The 22,392-nt window shown below is 58.0% G+C and overlaps 2 protein-coding genes across 2 annotated transcripts; one reads left to right on the top strand and one right to left on the bottom strand.

Moving 5' to 3' along the window:
• Positions 1-4,821: 4,821 nt before the first annotated feature.
• POLD2 (DNA polymerase delta 2, accessory subunit) lies at positions 4,822-11,929 on the top strand. The gene is made up of 10 exons (XM_004386090.1): positions 4,822-5,208; positions 8,481-8,602; positions 8,869-8,992; positions 9,265-9,379; positions 9,587-9,785; positions 9,992-10,072; positions 10,264-10,421; positions 10,661-10,788; positions 11,278-11,379; positions 11,765-11,929. The coding sequence occupies exons 1-10, from the start codon at positions 4,983-4,985 to the stop codon at positions 11,926-11,928; spliced, it is 1,419 nt and encodes a 472-aa protein (XP_004386147.1). The 5' UTR covers positions 4,822-4,982; the 3' UTR covers position 11,929.
• A 529-nt stretch (positions 11,930-12,458) lies between these two features.
• On the bottom strand, positions 12,459-22,162 carry AEBP1 (AE binding protein 1). The gene is made up of 22 exons (XM_004386089.1): positions 21,910-22,162; positions 20,120-20,354; positions 19,947-20,053; positions 19,392-19,466; positions 19,055-19,120; positions 18,812-18,940; positions 18,571-18,648; positions 17,665-17,742; positions 17,483-17,566; positions 17,317-17,364; positions 16,537-16,646; positions 16,318-16,457; positions 15,904-15,988; positions 15,673-15,817; positions 15,471-15,556; positions 14,948-15,071; positions 14,442-14,638; positions 14,188-14,367; positions 13,615-13,966; positions 13,397-13,536; positions 13,176-13,275; positions 12,459-13,021 (listed from the first exon to the last, which is right to left on the bottom strand). Exons 1-22 carry the CDS (start codon positions 22,160-22,162, stop codon positions 12,459-12,461), a joined length of 3,375 nt encoding a protein of 1,124 aa, XP_004386146.1.
• Between the last annotated feature and the right edge of the window lie 230 nt (positions 22,163-22,392).

Raw genomic sequence — 22,392 nt, 5'->3', positions numbered from 1 at the left:
TCTCTTGGACCCAGTTCAAGGACAGTGTTCAAACAATACAAATAGAAAGCAATAACGAAACCTGCGCACCAAACAAAAGTTCCCCAAAGAGGAAAAGGACAAAGCAAACGGGAACTCGTTTTCCCAAAGTGGAAGAAAAAAGAGCAGATGGGAACCTATTTCCCCAAAGTGGCCACTGAAATTCCAAATTACCTCAATTATATTCAGTCCATTTTTCAGAAACAATTGGTTAATAGCATTTTTGAACATGAACCCCAAACCAGCGTCCCAATAGGGAGGAGCTCCGAGCTCACTTTTCTTATATGCTGAGGATCCTACTTCCTTCAGTTGAAACTTTGGTTTCCCAGAGCCACATAAAATTTCTAGTAGGGAGTCAGTTGCAGGCTTTGGTGAGTGTTTAGTTTTACAGTGTTCCTTCATTGCATGAGTTTTTTTGTGGATGGCAGGCAGCCTAATGTCACTATGCCCATCTCATGCCCAGCTTATCCTCACATGAGTGTCTTTCTGTTGGTGGCAAGTGCCCTAGATGCCCTTAAGTGCTCAACTCATGCCCACTGATTTTTGTGGTTTAAAAAGGCTCTAAGATTCCTCTGTAACAACTGTATGAAACCTAGTTTCAATTTTTATGAACCTAGTTCAGTTTTGGTGGTGCAGTGGTTAAGTGCTCAGCTGCCACCAAAAGGTCAGCGGTTCGAACCTACCAGCCACTCCTCAGGAGAAAAATGTGGCAGTCTGCTTCCGTGGATATACAGCCTTGGAAACCCTATGGGGCAGTTCTGCTCTGTCCTATAGGGTCACTATGAGTCAGAATCAACTAGATGGCAATGGGTTTGGTTTTTGGGCAGTTCATTCTGCTGGATAGAGACCTAGTCTCTTAAAATTTCAAATTAACTTTATTTAAGGAGCTTCGGGGAGCTCAAGACCTGAGAGTTCTTACCATACGTCTGAACAGACCAGAGAGAAGCAGAGAGCAAAAAGATATGCTCTATGGGTTCAGCTCCTGATTCCCTCTTGAGGATTCAGGGACATGGGAAGATGTCTTTGAGGTCTCACTTCTGACGCCAAGTTTCTGTTAAAATAAAAATCCCATTAAGCCAATTATAGAAATTGATTGAAATTTAATATATGACTCGCAAATCGAGGTAACATTTCTACTAGAGAGTCAAAAATGTTCCAAAGAAGAAAGACCTTCCAAAGATTCTCATTATACCCCATCTTACCAACATTGTCATGGAAGAAGTCCTAGAAGTGTAAAAAAAATAATTTGTGGTCAGGAAGGATTTCATTCAGCACTGTCTTGAAGCACAATAAAAACAACTACTGATTTACCCTAAAACATAGCTCTAGTCTGACCTTCAGAGTTTGTTGAAACTGCACAAAATTTCTTTCAAAGAGCACACTGCCTAAGGCAAAATATTCTTTACTAATTAATCTAGGCCATTGTTTGACTTAAATGTGACTTCAGGAAACTAGTACTTTCAAGACTCAACGTTCAAAGATCAACTCAGGGCGAAAGCTTGGGTGGGTGGTCACCTAAACGTCCACGAACCCCAGATTTCTGGATTCCACCAGAATTAAAACTCCGTTTCTCAGCAGGGACGTATGAGTCATCACCGGGGAGCCCGGCTCGGATTCTGGGCCAGGGGAAGAGCAACCAACTATCCAGAAAACATGATGATCACAGGGTGGGGCCTTTGCGCTGGCCAAGCCGAGGCGACGCAGTAAACCTACATCCGCCACGCAGCTCGGCCAACATGTGTGCCCTAAGCCAACGACCGCCATATCCACGCATACGCCTCGTTCTGACGACACCGGCCCCGCCCCGTGTCGACCCGCGAACGGGGGCGTGGCGCCACGCTCGCGCAGCGTCCTAGTGCCGTGCGCGCGGTGAGAGGCGGGGCGGTGCGCGGCAGCTGGCCGGACGCGGCGCGCGGCGAGGGGCGGTGCGGTGCGCGGTGAGGTGAGTAGTCTTCCTGTGGGTCCACGAAGCGCGGGAAACGGCTGCGCGTTCGTGTTTCGCGCCTTGTGTCTGCCGTTTAGCCTCGCGGACCTGCGTAGGCGCGGTGTCTCCAGGCTGCACCGGCCAGTTTGAGACCCGGACCCAGGCGGGCCTGGCGGCTGCTCGGCAACCTGCCGGGGCTGAGGGCGCGTGCGCCCTCCGCGAGGCTGCCGGTTCGAATCCTCACTCTGGAGTTTGGGCTCGGCAGTAGCTAGCGCTCAGGAAGCAGCTTTTGTTTGAACTCGAGTTTGAGGAACCCAGGTTGGTGTGTGTGTGTGTGTGTGTGTGTGTGTGGCTTCTCGACGGGGTGGCAGACTCGTTCTAAGCTTCAGGGGTGTGGGTGTGTGTGTTGGGGTGACGCTGCACTAGCTGGTGACCTGTGGATGCACGACACGCTGTGCTGCCATCTCCCCACCATCGAGGGTATGAGGTGGAACTAGTTAACTTTGCATGTCTGGGCCAGGAAGTGGGCGTGGTCGGGGTAGGGGATGGTGGGCGAGAGGACCGGGAAGACCTTAGTGCCCCTCTCCTACCAGGCTGTTCACACTTCGACTTTTCTCCCAAGCATCTCCAGAAGTAGAGACTTACACTTTTCTCCCAGGCATCTCCAGAAGTAGAGGTAGATTTATCTTGCTGGCTTAAACTTTGCATTCCAGCACGTTTAGTATGAAGTATTTTACATTATCTACTGTAAAGAACCCCCGCGCATCTTTCAGTTTGTCGTATTGTGGAGTGGAGGCTTGCGTGTTGCTGTGATGCTGGAAGCTATGACACGGGTGTTCAAATACCAGTAGGGTCATCCATGGCCAACAGGTTTCAACTGAGCTTTCATACTAAGACAGACTAGGAAGAAGCACTGAGCAGTCTACTCCTGAAGAGAATTAGCCAGTGAAAACCTTATGAATAGCAGTGGAACATTGTCTGATATAGTGCCTGAAGATGAACCCCTCAGGTTGGAAGGCACTCAAAATATGACTGGAAAAGAGCTGCGTCCTCAGAGTAGTAGACCTTAACAACATGGATGGAGTCAAGCTTTCGGGACCTTCATTTGCTAGTGTTGCACAACTCAAGATGAGAAGAAACAGCTGCAAATATCCATTATCCTTAGAAGCCAAGATGGTGAGAAAGTACATTTCACATACTTTGGACATGTTATCAGGAGGGTTCAGTCCCTGGAGAAGGACAACCATGCTTGGTAAAGTAGAGGGTCAGCAAAAAAGAGGAAGACCCTCAATGAGATGGATTGACACAGTGGCTGCAACAGTGGGCTGAAACATAACAAGGATTGTGAGGATGGTGCAGGACCGGGCAGTGTTTCATTCTGTTGTACATAGGGTCCTATGGGTCGGAACCAACTCAATGGCACCTAACAATAACAACTATGAAGAAAGAAAGATGTGGCAAGTTTATCCTATGGTACAGCTTCATGTTCCCCTCTAGCACAAACAGGTAGACAGCTGGACAGAGGTGGTCTTACTTGTCTTTGTATGTTAGGGGTACACCAAAGCAGGTGGAGGTTAGGCCTACCACAAGACCCCACCCAGTGAGGCTGTGATAGGACAGGGCTGGTTTCCATCTCCTGTGTGTCCGTGACTCAGTATGGCCTTGGCTGCTGCCTGCATTGTACACATTTGGCTTTAAAGTTAATGCAGTTTCATTCATTCTTTCAACAAATATTTCCAGTCTAGGTTCTAGACCAGAGCTGTCAAATAGAATCCAAACCACTTACGTAATTTAAAATTTTCTAATAGCTATATTTTAAAAAAAGGTAGATGAAGTGAATTTTAATAACTTTTTTTTATTTGACCCAGTATAACCAAACTTGTCATTTCAACATTTACGTAAATAAATTACTGAGATACTCTTTGCGCTGAGTCTTTGAAATCCAGTGTGTGTTTTCACTTACAGCACATCTCAGTTCAAGCTCACCACATTTCAGGTGCTTAGTATTCAGGCCCATGTGGCTAGTGACCACTGCATCAGACAGCACAGTTCTAGGTGCTGGGAATACCACCAGGAATAAAACATACAAAAATCTCTGCCCTTATGGAGCTTACATGAGGAGGGAAACAGGAAACAAGTGTAAATATATAGCTTTTTTTTTTTTTTAGATGGCAAATGCTATGGAAAAAAATAAAAATTGGAGAGGCAGAAGTTCCAGGGGAGGGTTGCAGTTGTAAATCAGATAATCAGGGGAGGCCCCACACAGGTGACATTTGAGCTGACTTGGAGAGGGGGAGCAGTTGAGCGGTGTAGCTGTGTGGGAGAAGAGCCGTCTAGATGCAGGAATCGGGGTGCAGAGGCCTGAGGCTGAGTGTCTTGGAGCGTCCAGGGAGTACGAGGAAGGCCAGTGGGGTAGAGTGGATGAGCAGGGAGGGGGAAAGTGGTAGGAGATGGGAGTGAGGACAAACAGGGCAGTGGGGCCGCTCCCATAGGCCATGGAAGGACTTGTGTTTATTCAGAGAAAGGGAGAACCTTTGGACAGTTTTGAGCAGCGGAGTAACTGAGTTATGTTGTAGTATTTAATAATGGACTTACTGATTATATTATTTTATGGTAGACTTATTTAACAAAAAGTTAGCCTCCTGCCCTGAGTTGGGGTGGGCCTTGGGGAGTGGGGTAGGTAGATCAGGGGTTCCTTCAGGGGTCCCGGTGCAGATATGGAGCAATCCTGAGTTGGGTTCGGGGAGAGGCCCGGAGCTCTATTCAGGGAGAAGCACTCCTAGCTTTCCTTTTGCCCGTTTTGGATGAGGGTTATAGGGCCCGACACATATCTAGACATAATAAATTTCTAGGTGCCAACCACAGCTGGTTCCCTTCTTTACCGGTGCCCTTTGGCTGCAGTGAGATCAGCTTGGTTTAGATACACCAGGGACGCTGCTGCTCTGGGGATAAGAAGGGGTTGCAGGAATCCACTTGTGTCCTTGCAGGACCCCCTGTCAGCTTGGGGGCAGCGGCGGCCCGGATCAGACGAGGCGGGAGCATGACCATGTTCTCCGAGCAGGCTGCCCAGAGGGTCCCCACCCTGCTGTCTCCACTGTCAGCCAACACACCCACCTTTGCCCGGGTGCCCGTGGTGGCCTACACCAACTCCTCGCAGCCCTTCCGGCTTGGGGAGCGCAGCTTCAGCCGGCAGTATGCCCACATTTATGCCACTCGCCTCATCCAGATGAGACCCTTCCTCGAAAGCCGGGCCCAGCAGCACTGGGGTAAGTGACAAGTTTGGGAGATGCTTCCCCCACCACCACCCAGAAAGCACCTGGGGTTTCTAGAAATACTGTGCAAGAGAAGTGGCAGAACTAGAACATTAATTTATCCCACTTAACCTTAGGAAAGGAAGCCTGGTGGCACAGTGGTTAAGCACTTGTTGCTAACAAAAGGTCGGCGGTTCAAACCCACCAGCCACTCCTTGGGAGAAAGATGTGGCTGTCTGCGTCCATAAAGATTACAGCCTTGGAAACCCTGTGGGGCAATTCTACTTTGTCCTGTAGGGTTCTATGAGTCAGAATTGACTCAACGGCAATGGGTAGTGTTAGGAAAGTTTCCTAACCTCTTAATGCCTCAGTTTTTTCATGAGGTGATGGGGGGATGGGTTAAATCAAATAATCTTTGGGTTTGCAAATTAAGGTGGAGTTCAGAGGCCGGTGAAGTCAGGGCTTAGTTGAGTTGTGAGGATGATCGTTTCCTCAGCATAGGGAAATGGCTCCTACCTTCAGTGTGGGTCGTTGCTGATGTGATCTCGAGCCCTTGTGATGTGGTGTGATGGACCACACCATGCTGAGGAAGAGGAAGGAGCGGCCCACCCATTCCCAAGGAGATTGCCTCTTCCCCAGAGTCCTCTGTTTTCACTTACCACCTCTGTCTGCTTCTCGCGTCTCCCGCGTTTGGGCATAGGAATCTCCTGTCCCTTGGAACTGCTCTTCTGTCTTTCCTGACAGACTGGCCTGAGGGACTTGAATCTTTTATCTTCTCCATTTCTTCCTTGGTCATGTCTCCTGCAGTTGGGTTACTCTTGGTGGTGAAGCAGGAACCCCATCCCCCACTTTTATTTTCGGGTGAGGTGCATGAGGGTAGTTTTCCATGTAGTTTTCAAATTCGTCTCCTACTATGTTTTTAAACAGATTTGTGTAGGCTGAATGTCTGATTAATTTTTATTATCCCCAGTGCCAAACTTGGCGGATAATCTCAGCTTACACCAAGTTGGTCAGACTCGCGTTTTCTTACAGCCAGGTGCAAGAAGCCATGTGACACCCTAATCACTTGACTTAAAAATTGCCTAGCTAGATCATCACATTCTTTGGGGACATTTTGTTTTCTACTTTGCCGCAGGCGAGAGTGCTGTTACACTTTCCACGTCTACCTAACAAGGCTCCCCTGTCCTCCACTTCCAGTGCTGCTGTCCTCACTTAGCAGTGGAGCTCTGGCTGGCAGACTCGATGGTGGGGAGACGGCAGTGCAGCGTGTCCTGCATCCACAGGTCACCAGCTAGTGCGGCGTCACCCCAACACTTCTCCATGGGGCCTGGCTTCCTTACAGGCTCAGCCTGCCCCAGAACACATTACTCCCGTCACTTGCCATTGGCTTTTCTTTCTGCCTGGTATGCTCTTCCTCGTCTTCCCAGGGTTGGTTCTTATCCTAGGATCTTGGCTTAAATATCACGGGCTTTGAGAGGACCCTCTCAATCAATACGTTATGATGAGGGCCTTTCTCTTTGCTCAATTCCTGTTTGCTTGTGGCATTTGTCACAGCAGCTAATTACTCATTTATTGACTTTCTGGTCTCTCTCCCTCTTAGACTAAGCTCAGTGAGGGCAAGGCTTGGCCTTTTGTCCACTGTGATATGTTGGTACAACCCAGACTGGACTGAATGTGGCCCCGCTGTCAGGTACTAGGGTGTCTTCAGCTGGGTAATGGGAGTAAATACCCACTCTTCGCATCGTTTGAATGTTACGTGAGTGACAACATGTGAAGTGCTCAGCACACGGCCACCTGGAGCAGAATAGTGGTCAACACGGTTTGGATATTTTGGGGATCTGTGGAGTTAGGGGTCTGACATTTCTCTCCTGTGCTGGTGCCTCCTTACCGGGTGTTGAATTTCTCCCGCCACTCCCCCGTGCAGAGGTCTGTGGAATGGACTCGGTTATATCAGGGCATGAGAAGATGGGATTATGCTGGACACAGTTCACTAAGAAAGGGCTAGTTCAGCACCTACATATGTCTCCGCAACCTAAGCTTTATCTGCAGGCTTTGGAGACCTTCCGAAAGCTTATTCCTTTCTCTTTCCTCTACCAAGTCAACAAGCACTGAAGACTCCACCCCTGCACATGCCCCTCTTCCACCCCCTGCTCTTCAGCACACATGCTCCCCCACCTCCTAATCCTGCACATCACTCTCCCCCATGCCCCAATCCTGCACACCACGCTCCTCCACCCCGACTCCTGCACACTGCACTCCTCCACCCCCACTCCTGCACACTGCGCTCCTCCACCCCCACTCCTGCACACCACATTCCTCCATGCCTTTCTTTCAGAACATCCTGAGTCTACATGTTCTCCTGTCCCCCAAAGATCTCACTCAGGACGCTGCTGAGAGTCCTTTGCCGACATCACAAAGAAGGGATGAGGCATTGGACTAACCAGGCAGCTGGCTCCACAGGAACAGGGGGATAGGAATATGAAGTTTTATATTTCAGGTATCTGTGACCTTACAGGACAAGGCATTGGTTGGTGGAAGAAACCAAACTCTTAAAAGAAACTGTACTATTTTTAGGGCAGGGCTTTGCTGAGACCTAGCAGTACATCTCTTTCCAAGCGGGGTAAGCGGAGTAGCACTATGCGTTAGTTCCAGTCTGTGGTTGCTGTAACAACTTAGCATGACTGGGTGGTAAAACAAATTTACTCCACAGTTCTGGAGGCCAGAAGTCCCTCGGAGGCTCTAGGTGGGAATCCTCCCCTTGCCTCTTGCAGCTCTGCCCGGGAGTCCTGGGCTTGTGGCCACCTCATTCCAAGCTCTGCTCCATGGTCACGTGGCCTCTACTCTGCATGTCTGTCTCCCTCTGCCTTTCCCTCAGAAGGACGCTTGCACATCCAGAGCGCCTCTGTCCCCGTGGCCTGGCACATCCACAGCGCCTCTGTCCTCTTGTGGCCCAGCACATCCACAGTGCCTCTGTCCCCGTGGCCCAGCACATCCAGAGCGCCTCTGTCCCCCCGTGGCCCAGCACATCCAGAGCGCCTCTGTCCCCCCGTGGCCCAGCACATCCAGAGCGCCTCTGTCTCCCCGTGGCCCAGCACATCCAGAGCGCCTCTGTCCCCCTGTGCCATCACCTGTAGCTGCAGGGAGGAGGCTGTTGTTCCCTTGTCCTTGACGTTCTCTTCCCTGGGTTAAGGACAAGGCCCCTGGGCCACAGTGCTCTGTGGTAGGGCCTCCCTGGGGGCCATCAGGGCAGAGAGGGGCTGCTCTCTGAGGTGTGTCCCTGTGCCCAGGCAGTGGAGTCAGGGTGAGGAAGCTGTGCGAGCTGCAGCCCGGCGAGGAGTGCTGTGTGGTGGGGACCCTCTTCAAGGCCATGCAGCTTCAGCCCTCCATCCTGCGGGAAGTCAGCGAGGAGGTGAGGCCCAGAGTCGGGGGTGACGGGGAGAGTGGAGGCTTGCCTCCCTGGAGAAAGTCCCTGTGGGCCACTGATGTGTCCTTGGCTCTGCAAACAGAGCTTCACCTCAGACCTATGGCCTGGACCCAGGGGCTTGGACTGGCCTTGGGAGGGAGGGAGGTCCAGAGAAGGTGGGCTCCGGGGAGTTGGCTGCAGTGCCATCGTGTTCATGGCACAGGTCCCTGATGGGCTCTGGCCTAAGACCCCCTCTCACCTTCACATGCCAGCACAACCTACTCCCTCAGCCTTCTCGGAGCAAATACATCCACCCAGACGATGAGCTGGTCTTGGAAGATGAATTGCAGCGAATCAAACTGAAAGGCAATATTGAGGTGCAGAAGCTGGTTACAGGTGAGAGCAGGCCAGGGTGTGTTGGGGTCCCTCTTCTGTGGTCACATCGGGGGCATGGTGGAGGGCCCTGTGTTTACCGTTGGAGCAACCTGCTGGCTTCAGGCAGGAGAGGCCTAGGTGAGAGACCCACACCAGCAAGGCAGTTCATGGCGTTCTGAGGGCATATTCACCAGTGCGGCAGGAGAACTGGCTGGTTCTGCCCACCTGGGTGAACGGAAGGAGGGGCAGTGCCCCCCGGCCTCCCCTCGAGACTTGACACCATTGCTCCCCAGGCATGGTTCTGGCTGTGTTTGGCTCCGTGGGAGATGATGGAAAGTTCCTGGTGCAGGATCACTGCTTTGCCGACCTCGCTCCTCAGAAGGCAGTGGCCCCCCTAGACACAGACAGGTGAGGAGCGGGCACTCGGGGGGCCTGAAGCAGAGACCCTGTCAGTGGCTGTGCTGCCTCACACTGCCTTTCCTGACGGCCGCCCTGCAGTCTGACCACGCGCGAGCTCCCTGCTCTCCGGTGAAGGAGCTCTGCTGGGGGCTAGCGCATCCCCAGCCTGGAGCGCAGCCTGCTTCTTTTGCACCCCTTACCCAGCTTCTCCTGCAGGTTTGTGCTGCTGGTGTCCGGTCTGGGTCTGGGCGGAGGCGGTGGTGAGAGCCTGCTGGGCACCCAGCTGCTGGTGGATGTGGTGACGGGACAGCTCGGGGATGAAGGGGAGCAGTGCAGCGCCGCCCACATCTCCCGGGTCGTCCTGGCTGGGAACCTCCTCAGCCAGAACACCCAGAGCAGAGACTCCATCAATAAGGTACTGAGCCCACCCTGAGCGAGACCCCGGGGACGCTGAGCATCAGGGACCTGGGGTGGTGCAGCCCTAGGGCGCAGCACCTGTAGTTACACCAAGGCCCCTCGGGGCATTGGCTAGGAGGAGTTGCAGGGTGCACAGGCCCTGGGACCGCCTTTGCCTCAGCCCCACTTGAGGCCCCACTGTACCTCCTCTGCTTCTCCCTACAGGCCAAGTACCTCACCAAGAAAACCCAGGCAGCCAGCGTGGAGGCCGTCAAGATGCTGGATGAGATTCTCCTGCAACTGAGTGTGAGCGAGCTTGGGGTGGGGGCGGGGATGCAGGGTGGAGACGGCAGTCGGTCTGAGCCTGGCACGGGGGCAGCCGTTGGTCTGTGGGGCTGCAGTTAGATACATGGGGTGGGCAGGGAAAGGGAGACTGAGTCACCCGAGCATGACAGGTGCCCCCCTGCCGGCCTCTCCTACACTTTCTGTCCTGCTAGGCCTCGGTGCCTGTGGACGTGATGCCTGGTGAATTCGACCCGACCAACTACACGCTGCCCCAGCAGCCCCTGCACCCATGCATGTTCCCCCTGGCCACTGCCTATTCCACACTCCAGCTGGTCACCAACCCCTACCAGGCCACCATCGATGGAGTCAGGTACCGGAGCAGCTTCAGTCTGAACCTCTGACCTTTGGCCACAGGTGGAACAGTGAAGGGTAGCAGTGGGTCGGGTGGAAGTGGCAGGGTAGCAGGACCAGCCTGGGGACGCCGCCTAGCATGAGCCCCCCCCCATAAGCCTGTGGGGTGGAGGGGTCCTCAGGACCCACTGTGATCCTGGGCATGGACCAGTGGTGGCTGCCTCCCCAGGCTGAGGCTCAGTGAGCCTTGCCTTGCAGATTCCTGGGGACATCAGGACAGAACGTGAGTGACATCTTCCGGTACAGCAGCATGGAGGATCACCTGGAGATCCTAGAGTGGACCCTGCGAGTCCGTCATGTCAGCCCCACAGCCCCTGACACCCTAGGTAATGGCGCTCGCCCCACAGTGGGACCAAAAGGCCAGGGGGACTGGTAAAAGGCCCCGTTCATATTCCAAGGGCTGTCTGGCCCTGATCTGCAGGCGCTAGCCTTGCCCTGACCTGGCTATGGAGACGGTCAGAAACTTGCTACTTGTCCTGGAAGCTACTCTGGAGTCTGTATTCTGTCCATGGCAAGGCCCTGCTCAGTGCTGAAGGACTTGGGAACATGTTGGAAGTTGGGGCCAGTCAGAGCACGGCCGTGCAACCAGTGCTCACCCCTAGGGGCAAAGGCAGGTAGAGCTCATTGACCAGTCTTGACCTCCCCCTCCTTGGTCTCCCCGGGATCACGTAGCAGTGTCTGGAGACGTTCTTGTTGTCATCATTTGGGGTGCTGTGGCATCTGGCAGGTAGAGGCCCGGGGTGCTGTCAATGGCTGTACCATAGGACTCTCCAGTCCCAAACGGCAGTGATGAGAAAACCCTTCTTTTCCTCCAGGCTGCTACCCTTTCTACAAAACAGACCCCTTCATCATTCCCGAGTGTCCTCACGTTTACTTTTGTGGCAACACCCCCAGCTTTGGCTCCAAAGTCATCCGAGGTAAATGTCCTCTGTGAGCCCGGCCCGCAACTGAGAAGACCTGCCCTATGGGATCCCCAGCCACCATGCGGGGTGGACACCAGGGTCTCCAGAGTGGCTGTTGGTTGCTTGCAGGGCTGTAATGGAATTGCAGACAGCTCAGGCACAGCCAGCTGGCTATGCCCGGAGCAGGGCTGGAATTGCACGGCCATGTGGTGGTCAGGCAGCTCTCTGGGCTGTGGTGCCATCAGCCTTGAGCTGCTCCCAGCCCTTTGCGTTTCTGTCCAAAGAGCTTCTGTGTCCCCAGCTGTCCCCATTGTGCCCTGATGGGGTCCCTGTGCACCTCCAGCGACTTGCCCTGGAAAAGGATGCACCTAAGGTGGGTTCTCACGTGGCTTCCTTCTAGGCCCCGAGGACCAGACCGTGCTGCTGGTGGCTGTCCCTGACTTCAGTGCCACACAGACCGCCTGCCTTGTAAACCTGCGCAGCCTGGTCTGCCAGCCCATCAGCTTCTCAGGCTTTGGGGCAGAGGATGCAGAGGACCTGGGAGGCCCAGACCTGCGGCCCTGACCTGCCAGGGCCACCCTGACGAGAGGCCTTCACCTTGTAAATAAATCCTGAACGTTGCTTCCCGCGCCTCAGGCTTCTGGGCTGACTCAGAACGTGCAGAGTGGGCTCTCTCTGGCTAGGGGAACTGCCCTGGAGGGAACCCACAAGGTGAATGCAAGGCTCTGCCCTCCCCAGGAAGCCCCCACTTCCCCATTCCCTCCTCCAGCCTTTCAGAGGTGAGGGAGCCATCTGCTGTGGGAGCGTGTTTTATTGGAAGGGCCAGGCTGGGGGACTAGGTCTGCTGTCCACTCCTTCTACCCGCTCCGACCCATGTCCACCCTAACCCGCAGCACCTTGCTGTCTAGGCCGGGGCGGGGACCCAGAGGTGCCTGGCAGCCTGTGTACAGACTGATTGTTAGGTCTCAGTCACATTCTGGCCCCCTCAGAGGGCAGGACAGCCCCCCAGAGGAGGCTGCGTAATTCCTAGCCAGGCCCACACCGTGCTGGAGGCTGGTGAGCTGGTGGGCTCAGGCAGTGCTGCTGCCCTGCCCTCAGAAGTCCCCAAAGTTCACAGTGTAGGTCTCAGCCGTTGTGAAGGGGAACTCTGGGCCTGTGGCCAGCTCTTCCTCAAGGGTGAACTCGGTCCCAAGTTCTGTCACCACCTCTGTGTAGGTCTCGGTTTCCAGCTCCTCCCAGCTGCCAGTGGTTGGGGGTGAGGTGTTTCTGGGCTCTGGAGCAGAGCTGGGGGGCAGGGCGGTGGAGGGGGTTGGGCCCGCGGCCGTGGTCACGGTCGTGGTCGCTGTCGCATTGAGGCGGCGCAGACGCATTTGCTCGCGCATTCTCAGGCGGTACTGCAGGCGACGACGCTGCATCATCCGCTGCTGGGGGGTCATGGGGCGGGACGGGTCGATGCGGGGGATGGGCCGGTTCCCGTTCATGGCCATGATCTCCCGGATGCGCTTCCAGTTGGAGCGTGAAAGTACAAAGTTGCACTGGGTGGCCCCGATGTCATAGTCTACGTTGCAAGTCTTGGAGCTTGGGGTGTAGCCCTCAGCGTGGGCTGTCACACGGTACTCGCCTGGGTTCAGGATGCGCCAGTAATCGCCCCCTTGTGCTGCAGAGCAAGGACCAGTGTGCTGTCCCAGAGCGCCTGAGGCCCGCTCCCCCTGTGAGCCCTCCCCCAGGCCTGCTCTGCCAGTCCTCTGCCGCTCAGGAAGACAAAGTGGGCCCCTAGGGGAAGGTGGGGTACAGGGTGTGCACAAGCGTACCTGTCTTCACACCGTGGTTGATGCCGCTCACGGAGATGGTGGCGTTGGCAATAGGGATGCCTTGCTCGTCCGTCACCACCCCTTTAATGCCGCGGTGAACCTACAGGGCGGGGACCAGCGGGGCTGCTGCTTACGCTGTGGCGACGGCCTCCGTGGACCACGTAGGCGCTGGCCCAGCCCTTGTCCTTCCTCTCCATGATGCCTCCGCCCGCAGCACCCACCTGCTCCATGAAGGTGAGCAGGGCTTCCTTGTTGTTCTCCCACTCCCGGGGCAGCTCGCTCTCATGGGGGAACTTGTCGCAGCCCAGGTATATGGAGAGCTCCAGGCAGTTGGTGTGCAGGTAACTGAAGTCATTGATAGCTGGGGCAGGGACAGACAAGCACAGTCACCACCCCACCTGTACCCTGTCTCCCCTCACACCCCCCAGGCCTCACTCACTCCCCGATCTGGGGTTCCACTTGGCCCCATTGACGATGCCCCTGCCGTTGGTGTAGTCCTGGGCCTGGCACCCTCCCCGGTAGGGCTCAGTCATGGTGAGGTGCGTGGAGGCAAAGGAGATGGCCAGCCAGCGGAAGATGGCATGGTCTGGGGTCTCCTGGGCCTCAGATGCCTCATCCTCGTCTTCTCCCCGGGCAGCCGCCATGGCTGCGGCCAGCAGCTGCTCCTGGGTTGGTGTTCGGGCCATGTCATAGGGGTAGGACACGAGCCGCTCGCCACCGTTCAGGTTCGCCCCCAGCACAAAGGGATTCTTCTCCATCCAGGAGATGATGGCCCGGACCTCCATGGACACCTGTGGGCCGCCATTGGGGACACGTGAGGCCAGGGCTGCAGCTCTGAGTCACCAGGCACCTGCCTCCATGCCCCTCTGCAATGGGCAGATGGCAGACAACTGGGGTTCACCCCCAGCCCTCCGAGCCTGAGCACCTAGAGTTCAGCCGCCCACCAGCTACCCTGAATTCAGTCCAGAACTCTGAGCCTGGCCAGGACCCCAGGGCTCTGCTGCAGCCTCACCGTGGCATCTGGGGAGAGGTAGCGCTCAGGAATGGGCAGGTTGTTGTTGGGGACACGGTAGGGGACCCATTTCCTCTCCTCGGCACCCCACAGCACAGAGTTGAGATCTGGGAAGTCCTCAAAGATGTCAAAGCCCTCCTCGGTCCAGAGCCCCAGCGCCCAGTTCCCAAATTCTGAGCCCTGCAAGGAACCAGCCAGTCAGGGCCTGCTGCCCACCTGCAGCCCTGCCCTCGCTGTCTGCCCCACCTACCCACCATCTGTGCGGCGACCTCGTAGCCATCAGGGTTCAACGAGGGTACCAGGTGGATGCGCGTGTCGTGCACCAGGCTGCGCACCCGTGGGTTCCCATCACGGTACTCGCGGCACATGTACTGCATGAGCTGTAGCAGCAGCTCCCGGCCCAGCACCTCATTGCCGTGGATCCCGGCTGTGTAGCGGAACTCGGGCTCCCCTGCAAGGCAGGAGCCTCAGCAGGCACCCAGCCACCGAGGCTGGTGGTCTGAGGGAGGGAGGCATGGTGGGTGGCGCAGGGGGAGGAGTAGAGGCTTGCAGGGCCCAGACAGACAGACCCAGGCACTGAAGGACCCAGGAGACAGCTCAGCTGAGCACAGGTGGGAGGGGCAAGCCATGTCCTTCCTGCCTGACTCGACCACATGGAGGAGGCGAAGCGAGGATAGGACCCTGGCAACACGTATTTCAGCCTCTGAGGGCTCCGTGGAGGGCAGGGATGGTGCCGGGACAGTGTCCCCCTCCTGCTCACCCAGCTCATGCTCGCCAGGGTTGTCCGAGATCTCCATGGCGTAGATCTTCAGCCCGCGTGAGCTCTTGCCCAGGCTGTATGTGCGGGTGATGGTGGGGCACTCTTCGTTCACCGCCTTCATCAGCTGCCGGGGGTATGTGGGGGCCGATAATAAGAGCCCACCCCAACCCAGTGGGCCCCAGCCACTCCCACTGTCTTGGGGAGGGGCTTCTGCTTTAAGAACCTCCAGAGGAAGGGGCAGGAGGGGCCGTGCAGGTGACCCCAGCACCTCTCAGGTCCACTCCGAGGTGCTAGCACTAAGTGGAGAGGGCCCTGGGGAGCCCCTGGGCCGCTCCTCAGTCCTCACGCGAGGGACTGGCAGCTTCCCTCTTGGGGATCACCAGGGTCACATGGCTCAACCCTGGTGATGGGTGTAGTGATCACTGAGTGCTGGGCAGAAGTACCCCGCCACCCCCCCAGAAGCCCTAAGGCAGCCCCTGAACAAAAACCACACTCCCGAGCCCAGAGGAAGGGTCCTCCCCACCTGGCGCATGTCCTTGTAGCTGTGGTGGCGGAAGTCCAAGTTGTCAGTGGCCACCACCTCATTCTGCACATAGTAGCTGTAGACAGCTGTAGGGGGTTGGGGAGACGGGGGTGGGCCGAGCAGCCAGCTGCCTTCAGGCCCCCTCTCCCCTGCACTGTTCCTTCCTCCTCTGAGCCCCGTCCCACCCTCATCCAGCACTCACGGGCCAGGGGGCAGCCCAGCACCTCCAAGCGCATGCAGAGGCTGCCATTCCAGGTAAGCGGGTAGATGCGGATAAAGCGGGCCACCACCGGCTCCGGGAACTCGCTCTGCACCGGCGTGTCCTTGTCCACGTTCCCATGGAAGGTCTGGGGACAGGCAGAGCCTCAGAGGACAGCCACCCACTTGGCTGCAGACCATGGGACAGAGCTGGGCTCCGGGAGGAGGCGCCCACCATTTCCTCATAACCGTTGCTGTACATCGTCCACGTGTGGCTGTCATTGCTGAACCCCACAAAGAAAGTGGTCACAAAGTCGTCGCTGTAGGCAGAGTGGACGTGCCAGTCAGAGCGAGGCCATACCTCACTACCCGGGCATCAGAGGGCTCAGGCCCCTCCTCTGCTGGAGCTAGACGGGGTCTCGCAGTGTGTGGACTGGCCACCAGGAAACCCGGGCAGGCCACTCACTCCCTCTAACCTTGTTTGCTCATCTGGAAACAGCTTCAACTTGACAGGGCTGGGGAGCAGTGGTGCAGTATCTGCCCCTGACTTATCTCTAGGGGCCTTCCCTGGCTAGGCCCAGCCCAATGGGATGTCCCAAGTGGGATTCACGTGGGGCCTGGAGGGCCCCCCTCCCCCTCAGCAGCGTACTGGATGCTGGAATCACGGCCTTGGGTGATGACGCCGGTGAACCTGGTGGTCCTCCTGGTGTCCACCTCGATCCACTGTGTCTGCCCATCATCCTCAGCACACCACGCCCCGTCGTAGTAGTCATCTTCGTCAGCCCCTGCCTGCAGGGAGTGGGCAGGGAGCCTGAGTGGGGGCGGGGGGGTCCCGGCCCAGGCTAGGAGAGGCTACTAGGATGCCCACCTGCATGTTGAGCCGGCCACGCTGTGCCCCCAGGCCGTGCCGCAGCATGGAGGAGGCACGGATCTGGTTGTCTTCAACGCGGTGTGACTCCATCCCAACGGGGGGGCATTCTGGGGACACGGCACCCCAGGCTGCAGGCCCGTTGACTCCACCCCTCCCTCCACCATACCTAGAATCCAGGAGCCCCAGGGCCCACACCTGCTGCATCAAGGAGGAGGAAGGCAGACCTCAGCCGGACAGTGCCCGCTGGACCAGTGGGCGGCGGAGCCCCCAGCCCCCTGATGCCCTGCTGGCCCAGCCCACCCCAGATGTGCTCTCAATTCCCAGCCTGTCCCTTCACTTCCCAGGCCTCAGCCTCCTCATCTGGAGAATGGGCCAACAGTGCCCAGCTCTGAGGAGGCACAAGGCTCATGTGAAATGGCTGGGAGACCACCCCCGGAGAACATGCTTAGCTAGAGGTCACAGATGTCCTCCTCAGAGACGGGGGTCTCTTGCTCGGCCACCCCAAGGCCCCGTCCTCCCTCCACCACACCCACCAAAGCTCCAGGGCCCCAGGGAGCTCTGCCCTGCCCTAGCAGCCCAGGTTCAGAGCTGCCTGCCCAGACCTCAGGTGGAAGCGTCTGCACAAGTGAGGCTGCTCCCAGAGCCCCCGGGACTTAGGAGCAGGCAAGGGTTTTGTGGTGCAGGAGTGGCCACCAGGGAACTGAGACCTGGGCTGCAGGACTCTGACCTTGGGCAGGTCACTGGCTCCCAGCGCCCCACCCTGGAGGAGGGACTCACTGATTTTTTCCACTGGAGCCCACTCCTCCTCCTCGCCCTTCCGGGGCCCTGTGGGGCAACAAAGGGAGGGTGTTGCTAAGGGCCCCAGAACACCCAGGAGTTCAGATGCACCCCCCCCCGACCTCAGCCCCACAGGGACCCCTCACCCCCAACCACACCCCCCCACCTTTGTGGTCCTTGCCCTTCTCCACAGCCCACTTGTCGTCTGTCTCCTCCTCCTTGGGGCTGCTGCCCTCCTTTTTGGGTTTCTCTGAGGGTGAAAGGGAGAAGGGCCTGTCAGCTTAGCCTTGGGACTGGGGGGGGTGCATGGGGGTGGGGGGCAGGGAACAGGAGTTTGATCCCACTCACTCAGCGTCTCCTTCTCTTCATCTGTGTCCAGCTTGGCATCCGGCTTCCGAGGCTGAGGAGGTCGGTAGTAGTAGTCCACTGTGGGAGGGAGAGGCCTACTGAGAGTGGCCCTGGATGCCCACCCCTTGTCCTCGGCCTGGGGCACTGCGAAGGACCCCAGCGCCTGGGCTCACCCGGCCACGCTGCCTGCCAGGCTCCCGGTCTCACGGGACTCAGACTGAGTGGGGGGGTGCAGAAGAGCAGTGGGGCCAGGGTGGGCAACAGGCTTGACACAGGTGGGAATGAGCAGGACCCAAGTAAGGTGGGCAGCCTGGCCCCACAGGTGTTTGGCCCTGGGAAGGTGGGAGATCAAAGCTGGAGGGAGCCGGGCATGGGGCATGGGAAGGCCTGGAGTGGTGGCTGGGCCACACCACCGACAGTGTCAGGGCTTTGCTGGGCAGAGGGGAGGAGGGGAACATTTTGACCAGAAGCCATCTGAGGAAGTGTTGGCCTGGCCACTTTGGGGAGCCTGGGGCAGGGGAAGTGATGAGAACCTGATAAGGCCTGCAGCCCTGGGAAGGTAGGGAAAGCAGAGGGACCCACCTACAGGGGAACCCGACAGAGCAGAAGGTATCAGAACATCAACAGGGCAGTGTGCTGGGAAGGTAGGGGCAAGGAGCGGGTTCTTCTGCAGACCCAGGACACCCCCAGGGCGGTGAAAGCAAAGGCGGGAGCCAGGGCAGTAGCCAGGAAAGGATCACCCTAAGGGGGAAGAGAGCAGGTTGGGGGTAAAGGCTGGGGGGCACGCCAGGCAGCAGGGGGCAGCACAGTCCCCACAGCCAGTCAGGCACCATGGCCTAGTCTCTGACTCCCAGACGTCTGTCATGCTTGCGCCCTCAGACTAGCGGCCAGGTCCTGGGCACTCACTGTCATCGTAGTCGGGGATCACATAGCCATCACCATAGTCAGGTCTGGGTGGGGGCTGTGGGGGCTCCAGAGGCTGCTCTGTGGATACGCGGGGCAGGGTGGGCTCAGAGTCCTCGGGTCCCCCACCCCTAGCCCCACGCCCACAGGCCCAGCCCCCTCCACCCCCAGCTCCCTGCCCTCCTGCCCAGCAATCTCTCCTGCCTTGCCACCCTGGGCCCCAGGGAGGATGCAGCTGTCCTACCGATCCCCTCTTCTGGGCCCTCGACCACCAGCCGGGGCGGTTCAGTCTTTTCCTCAGGGACCTCAGGCCTCTCGGGCCTCCTCCTGCTCGGCCGGGGCCTGGGCTTCTTCTGGCGCCGGATGTACTCAACTGAGGAGGAAGGGGCGCTGAGGCAGGCCACCGATGCCCCCAGGTCAGAGGTCCCGCCAGGGGTCCCAATGCAGACACAAGGCGGGGCCCACCAGGTGGTGGCATCCTACTCACAGTCCTCGTAGTCCTCACGCTCTATCTGGTCATTATAGTCCAGCGTGGGCATCTCCTCCTCCAGCTCTAGGGGGAAAACGCTCACAGCTACCTAGCTGACGACACACACTGACCAGGCCACCCCCACGCTGCCCACTCAGGAGCCTCGGCAGCCACCCACCCAGGACACACGTGGAAGCCCAGGATACTAACTACTCCTAACTATGTGGCCCCGGTGGGCTGGGACTGTCCAGATTTTAGACCAAAGTCCTGAGTCCTGGGAAACTTCTCAGTCCCAGGCACACTGGGGCAGTGAGACACCCTCGGTGCTGAGGCCAGGGCGGCTGCTGCCACTCACCAGGCTGGTGCTCCTGCGACACCAGACTGGTCTCCTCTCCTCCCGGACCCTGCCAGGGGCTTGGGAGGGCCCCACCTGCAACACAGAACCCCCGGGAGCAGGTGGACAGGAGGCCTTCCCTGGTCACCTTTAGAGACCCCAGCAGAGGAAGGGGGGCCTCAATGTCTTAGCTTCTGTTACCCACCCCCTGGAAGGCAGGAGGGAGCCCTGCAGGCTCAGACCCCAGAGACACATGGGGAGGATGGTTCTGGGTGGGGCCAGGGGACATAGATCCCAGGGCAGTGAAGAACAAACCCAACAGACAAGGCTACCAAGGCCTCTCCTTACCAAGTAGGGGCCTCAGCACTGAGGGAACTCGCCCATCAGATTGCCAGAGTTCATTGAAACAAGGCCCCAGAGGCCTCCCCCGCCCCCCATTGGTGGGGGAACTTGAGAGTCTGCAGGAAGCAGTGGCCCAGGGACCCATCTTACCCCCACCCTGCCCACGGCCCAGCAGTAGGTCAGAGCCCTACTAGTAGGAAGAGCCCCACTAGTAGGAAGAGCCCTAGTACACACCTCCCTCCTGGGGTAGCTTCCTGGGGCCAGGGCTGGAGGGCAGCGGCAGTGGCCACTCCAGGATCTCCGAGGGGGTTGGGGTGGGGGACCTCTTCCCAGCTATGGGCCTCTTGGTGGCTTTGGGTGGCTTCTCCTTAGGCTTCTTGGTGGCCTTGGGTGGCTTCTCCTTAGGCTTCTTAGTGGCCTTGGGTGGCTTCTCCTTAGGCTTCTTTGTGGCCTTGGGTGGCTTCTCCTTAGGCTTCTTGGTGGCCTTGGGTGGCTTCTCCTTGGGCTTCTTGGTGGCCTTGAGTGGCTTCTCCTTGGGCTTCTTGGGTGGCCTGGGGGACCCATCTGAGGGCAGCTTGGTTGGTTTGGGGCCTTTGTCCTTCTTCCCTTTCTTGCCTTTGTCTTTAGGCTTTTCCAGAGGTGCTGTTGGAGATTCAGAAGTAAGTCAAATGAACAGAAACCCCTCCATGCCTCAACAGCCTGGGCACATGGGCTCTCGTCAGCTCCTCATACAGACCGGGAACTGAGGCTGAGACGCTTGCCCACGAGGCAGCGCTGGCATTTGAACCTGGTCTAGGACTCTCACCACCACATCATGGCCACTCTGGGGACAGAGCATGCGACACTCAATTCCCAACGAGAAGGCCCTGGCTCCCCAACTGCCAAAACCTCAGCACAGGCCCCTCGGAACCCACTTCTTACTGCATGCCCACTCACCAGCCTGGGAGGGGCCAGAGCAGGCCAGCCAGCCAGCCCTGGAGGTGTGTGGTCCAAGGGGTTGGCGGCAGCCTCATTCCTCACTAACTCAGGAGGATTAATGGACCCAGGGCCCTCCCTGAAGCCTCCCTGCAGGGACAAGAACAGCTTCAAAGGAAGGGGGACGTTGGGTGAGTCTTAAAGCTCAAAGAAGAGGAACTGTTCCCTGGCAAGAAGCAAAGGGGGCAGGGCAGGTAGGAGGCCAGTCGGGGGGTCCCGGGGCCTCACAGAGGACAGAGGGACAGCAGGAGGGGGCTTGGGCCTGCTCTCCATCTCTGCTGCCCTGGCCTCACTCAGAGTGCTGGGGAAGGAGTAGGGTCCAGGTATGGGGCCTCCCAGTGGGAATCCTCCCAGGATCCTGAGCATGACCCTGAGCAGGAGCTGCAAATACACCCCAGAGCCCAGTACAGACCTTGGAATGGGAGCAGGTTGAGGGTGGGGAGGGGCTCTAAAGAGGCAACGTGGGTTCCAGGACCCGCCCCTGAGGGTAGGGGGAGGAGCCAGAAAGATCTAGAGCTGAGACTGCAGGGGAGGCCCCCCCCCCGCCCCCGCGCTGAACCTCAGAAAAAATGGATGGTGCCTTGGAGTCTCCTGGGAGAGACAGATAAACAGATCCTTTAGACAGCTAAGATTTATTGACAACTGATTATGTAAGAGGCCTTCAGTTAAATGCTTCGGTGATGCATCACCTCATTTAACTCACGTAGTAATCCAAGACTACCTACTGCCCCTGGGAGCCTGGGGCGGGGGGGTGTCTTCTGCAATCCCCTCCCCTGCCTCTGCACTCCTGGAGTAGGAGACCAAAGGCAGGAGGGTACTGCTGGGTCCCCTCCAAGGGAAGGCCAGAGTGACCCCATTAGGACAGCAGGGCTGCGACATTGCACAGACCTGGGGGGCGGGGGGCGGTGAGCAACATCCCCATTTGGCTCAAGCCTAGACCCTCAAGGGGCCTGGGACTATCTACGCCACCGGTCCCCAGAGGCGTGCCTGCCCCTGTGCTGCATGAGGCTCCAAGCCCAGAGAGCTATAAGCCAGCCTGGATCGCCTCCCCTCGTATCCCGCAAAACATCGGGCTCAGCAGACGCTGGTGTATTACCGAGCGGTTCTCAAGGCTGGGCAAACTAGGGGGTGTCCAGACCCTGCCCGAGCCGCTCCATTCTCACCTGAGGTCCAGGGCGCCCCCAAGCGCCCCCCTGCGGGCCTCCCAACACCAGGTTCTTACCTTCTCCTTTCGCCCCCGGCCGCGCCGCCTTTTTGCCCCCCGCCTGGGCTTTGCGGACACGTGGGGTGGGCTCAGGGGGCGGTGGGGGCTCTAAGTCCTCCTCTTGGGGCTCGGGCTCCAGCTCGGACAGGAAGCCCTCGAGGAACTCCTCGATCTCATCGTCAGTCAGCACTGTCTGCGGGCGCCCCCCGGGACACAGGGCCAGCAGCGCCAAGAGGCAGCCGAGCAGGGACGCCCCGCGCACGGCCGCCATAGGGCCGCGCTCGTGGGGGCTCCGGGCAGGGTGTCCAGCGAGGCGCCCCGAAGGGCCGGCGACGGCAGATACTCCCGGCCCCGCGCGGCGCGCTCTCCTCCCCACCGCGTTCTGCACCCCGCGGACCAGCCTCTCCAAAGCTCGAGCAGCGGCCGGGGTAGGGGCCGGGGCTTCCGGAGCCCGGGCGGGGGCGGGGGTGCGCGGGGCCAGGAGGGAGGAGCCGGCGCGGA

Source organism: Trichechus manatus, unplaced genomic scaffold (genome assembly GCF_000243295.1).
Source record: "Trichechus manatus latirostris isolate Lorelei unplaced genomic scaffold, TriManLat1.0 scaffold00155, whole genome shotgun sequence".
Lineage (NCBI taxonomy): Eukaryota > Metazoa > Chordata > Mammalia > Sirenia > Trichechidae > Trichechus > Trichechus manatus.
Note: the sequence above shows the minus strand (reverse complement) of the source record. Positions and strands in the feature narration are given on the sequence as shown.

Bases quoted from the DNA above. Each gene is read 5' to 3' on its own strand.
- POLD2 (XM_004386090.1), top strand. From the start codon at position 4,983: ATGACCATGTTCTCCGAGCAGGCTGCCCAGAGGGTCCCCACCCTGCTG. The intron at 10,073-10,263 runs GTGAGCGAGCTT...CTGTCCTGCTAG, and splicing joins AGATTCTCCTGCAACTGAGT to GCCTCGGTGCCTGTGGACGT. The intron at 10,422-10,660 runs GTACCGGAGCAG...CTTGCCTTGCAG, and splicing joins GCCACCATCGATGGAGTCAG to ATTCCTGGGGACATCAGGAC.
- AEBP1 (XM_004386089.1), bottom strand. From the start codon at position 22,162: ATGGCGGCCGTGCGCGGGGCGTCCCTGCTCGGCTGCCTCTTGGCGCTG. The intron at 20,355-21,909 runs GTAAGAACCTGG...AATCTCCAACAG, and splicing joins GCCGGGGGCGAAAGGAGAAG to CACCTCTGGAAAAGCCTAAA. The intron at 15,557-15,672 runs GTGAGTGCTGGA...AACCCCCTACAG, and splicing joins GCTGGGCTGCCCCCTGGCCC to CTGTCTACAGCTACTATGTG.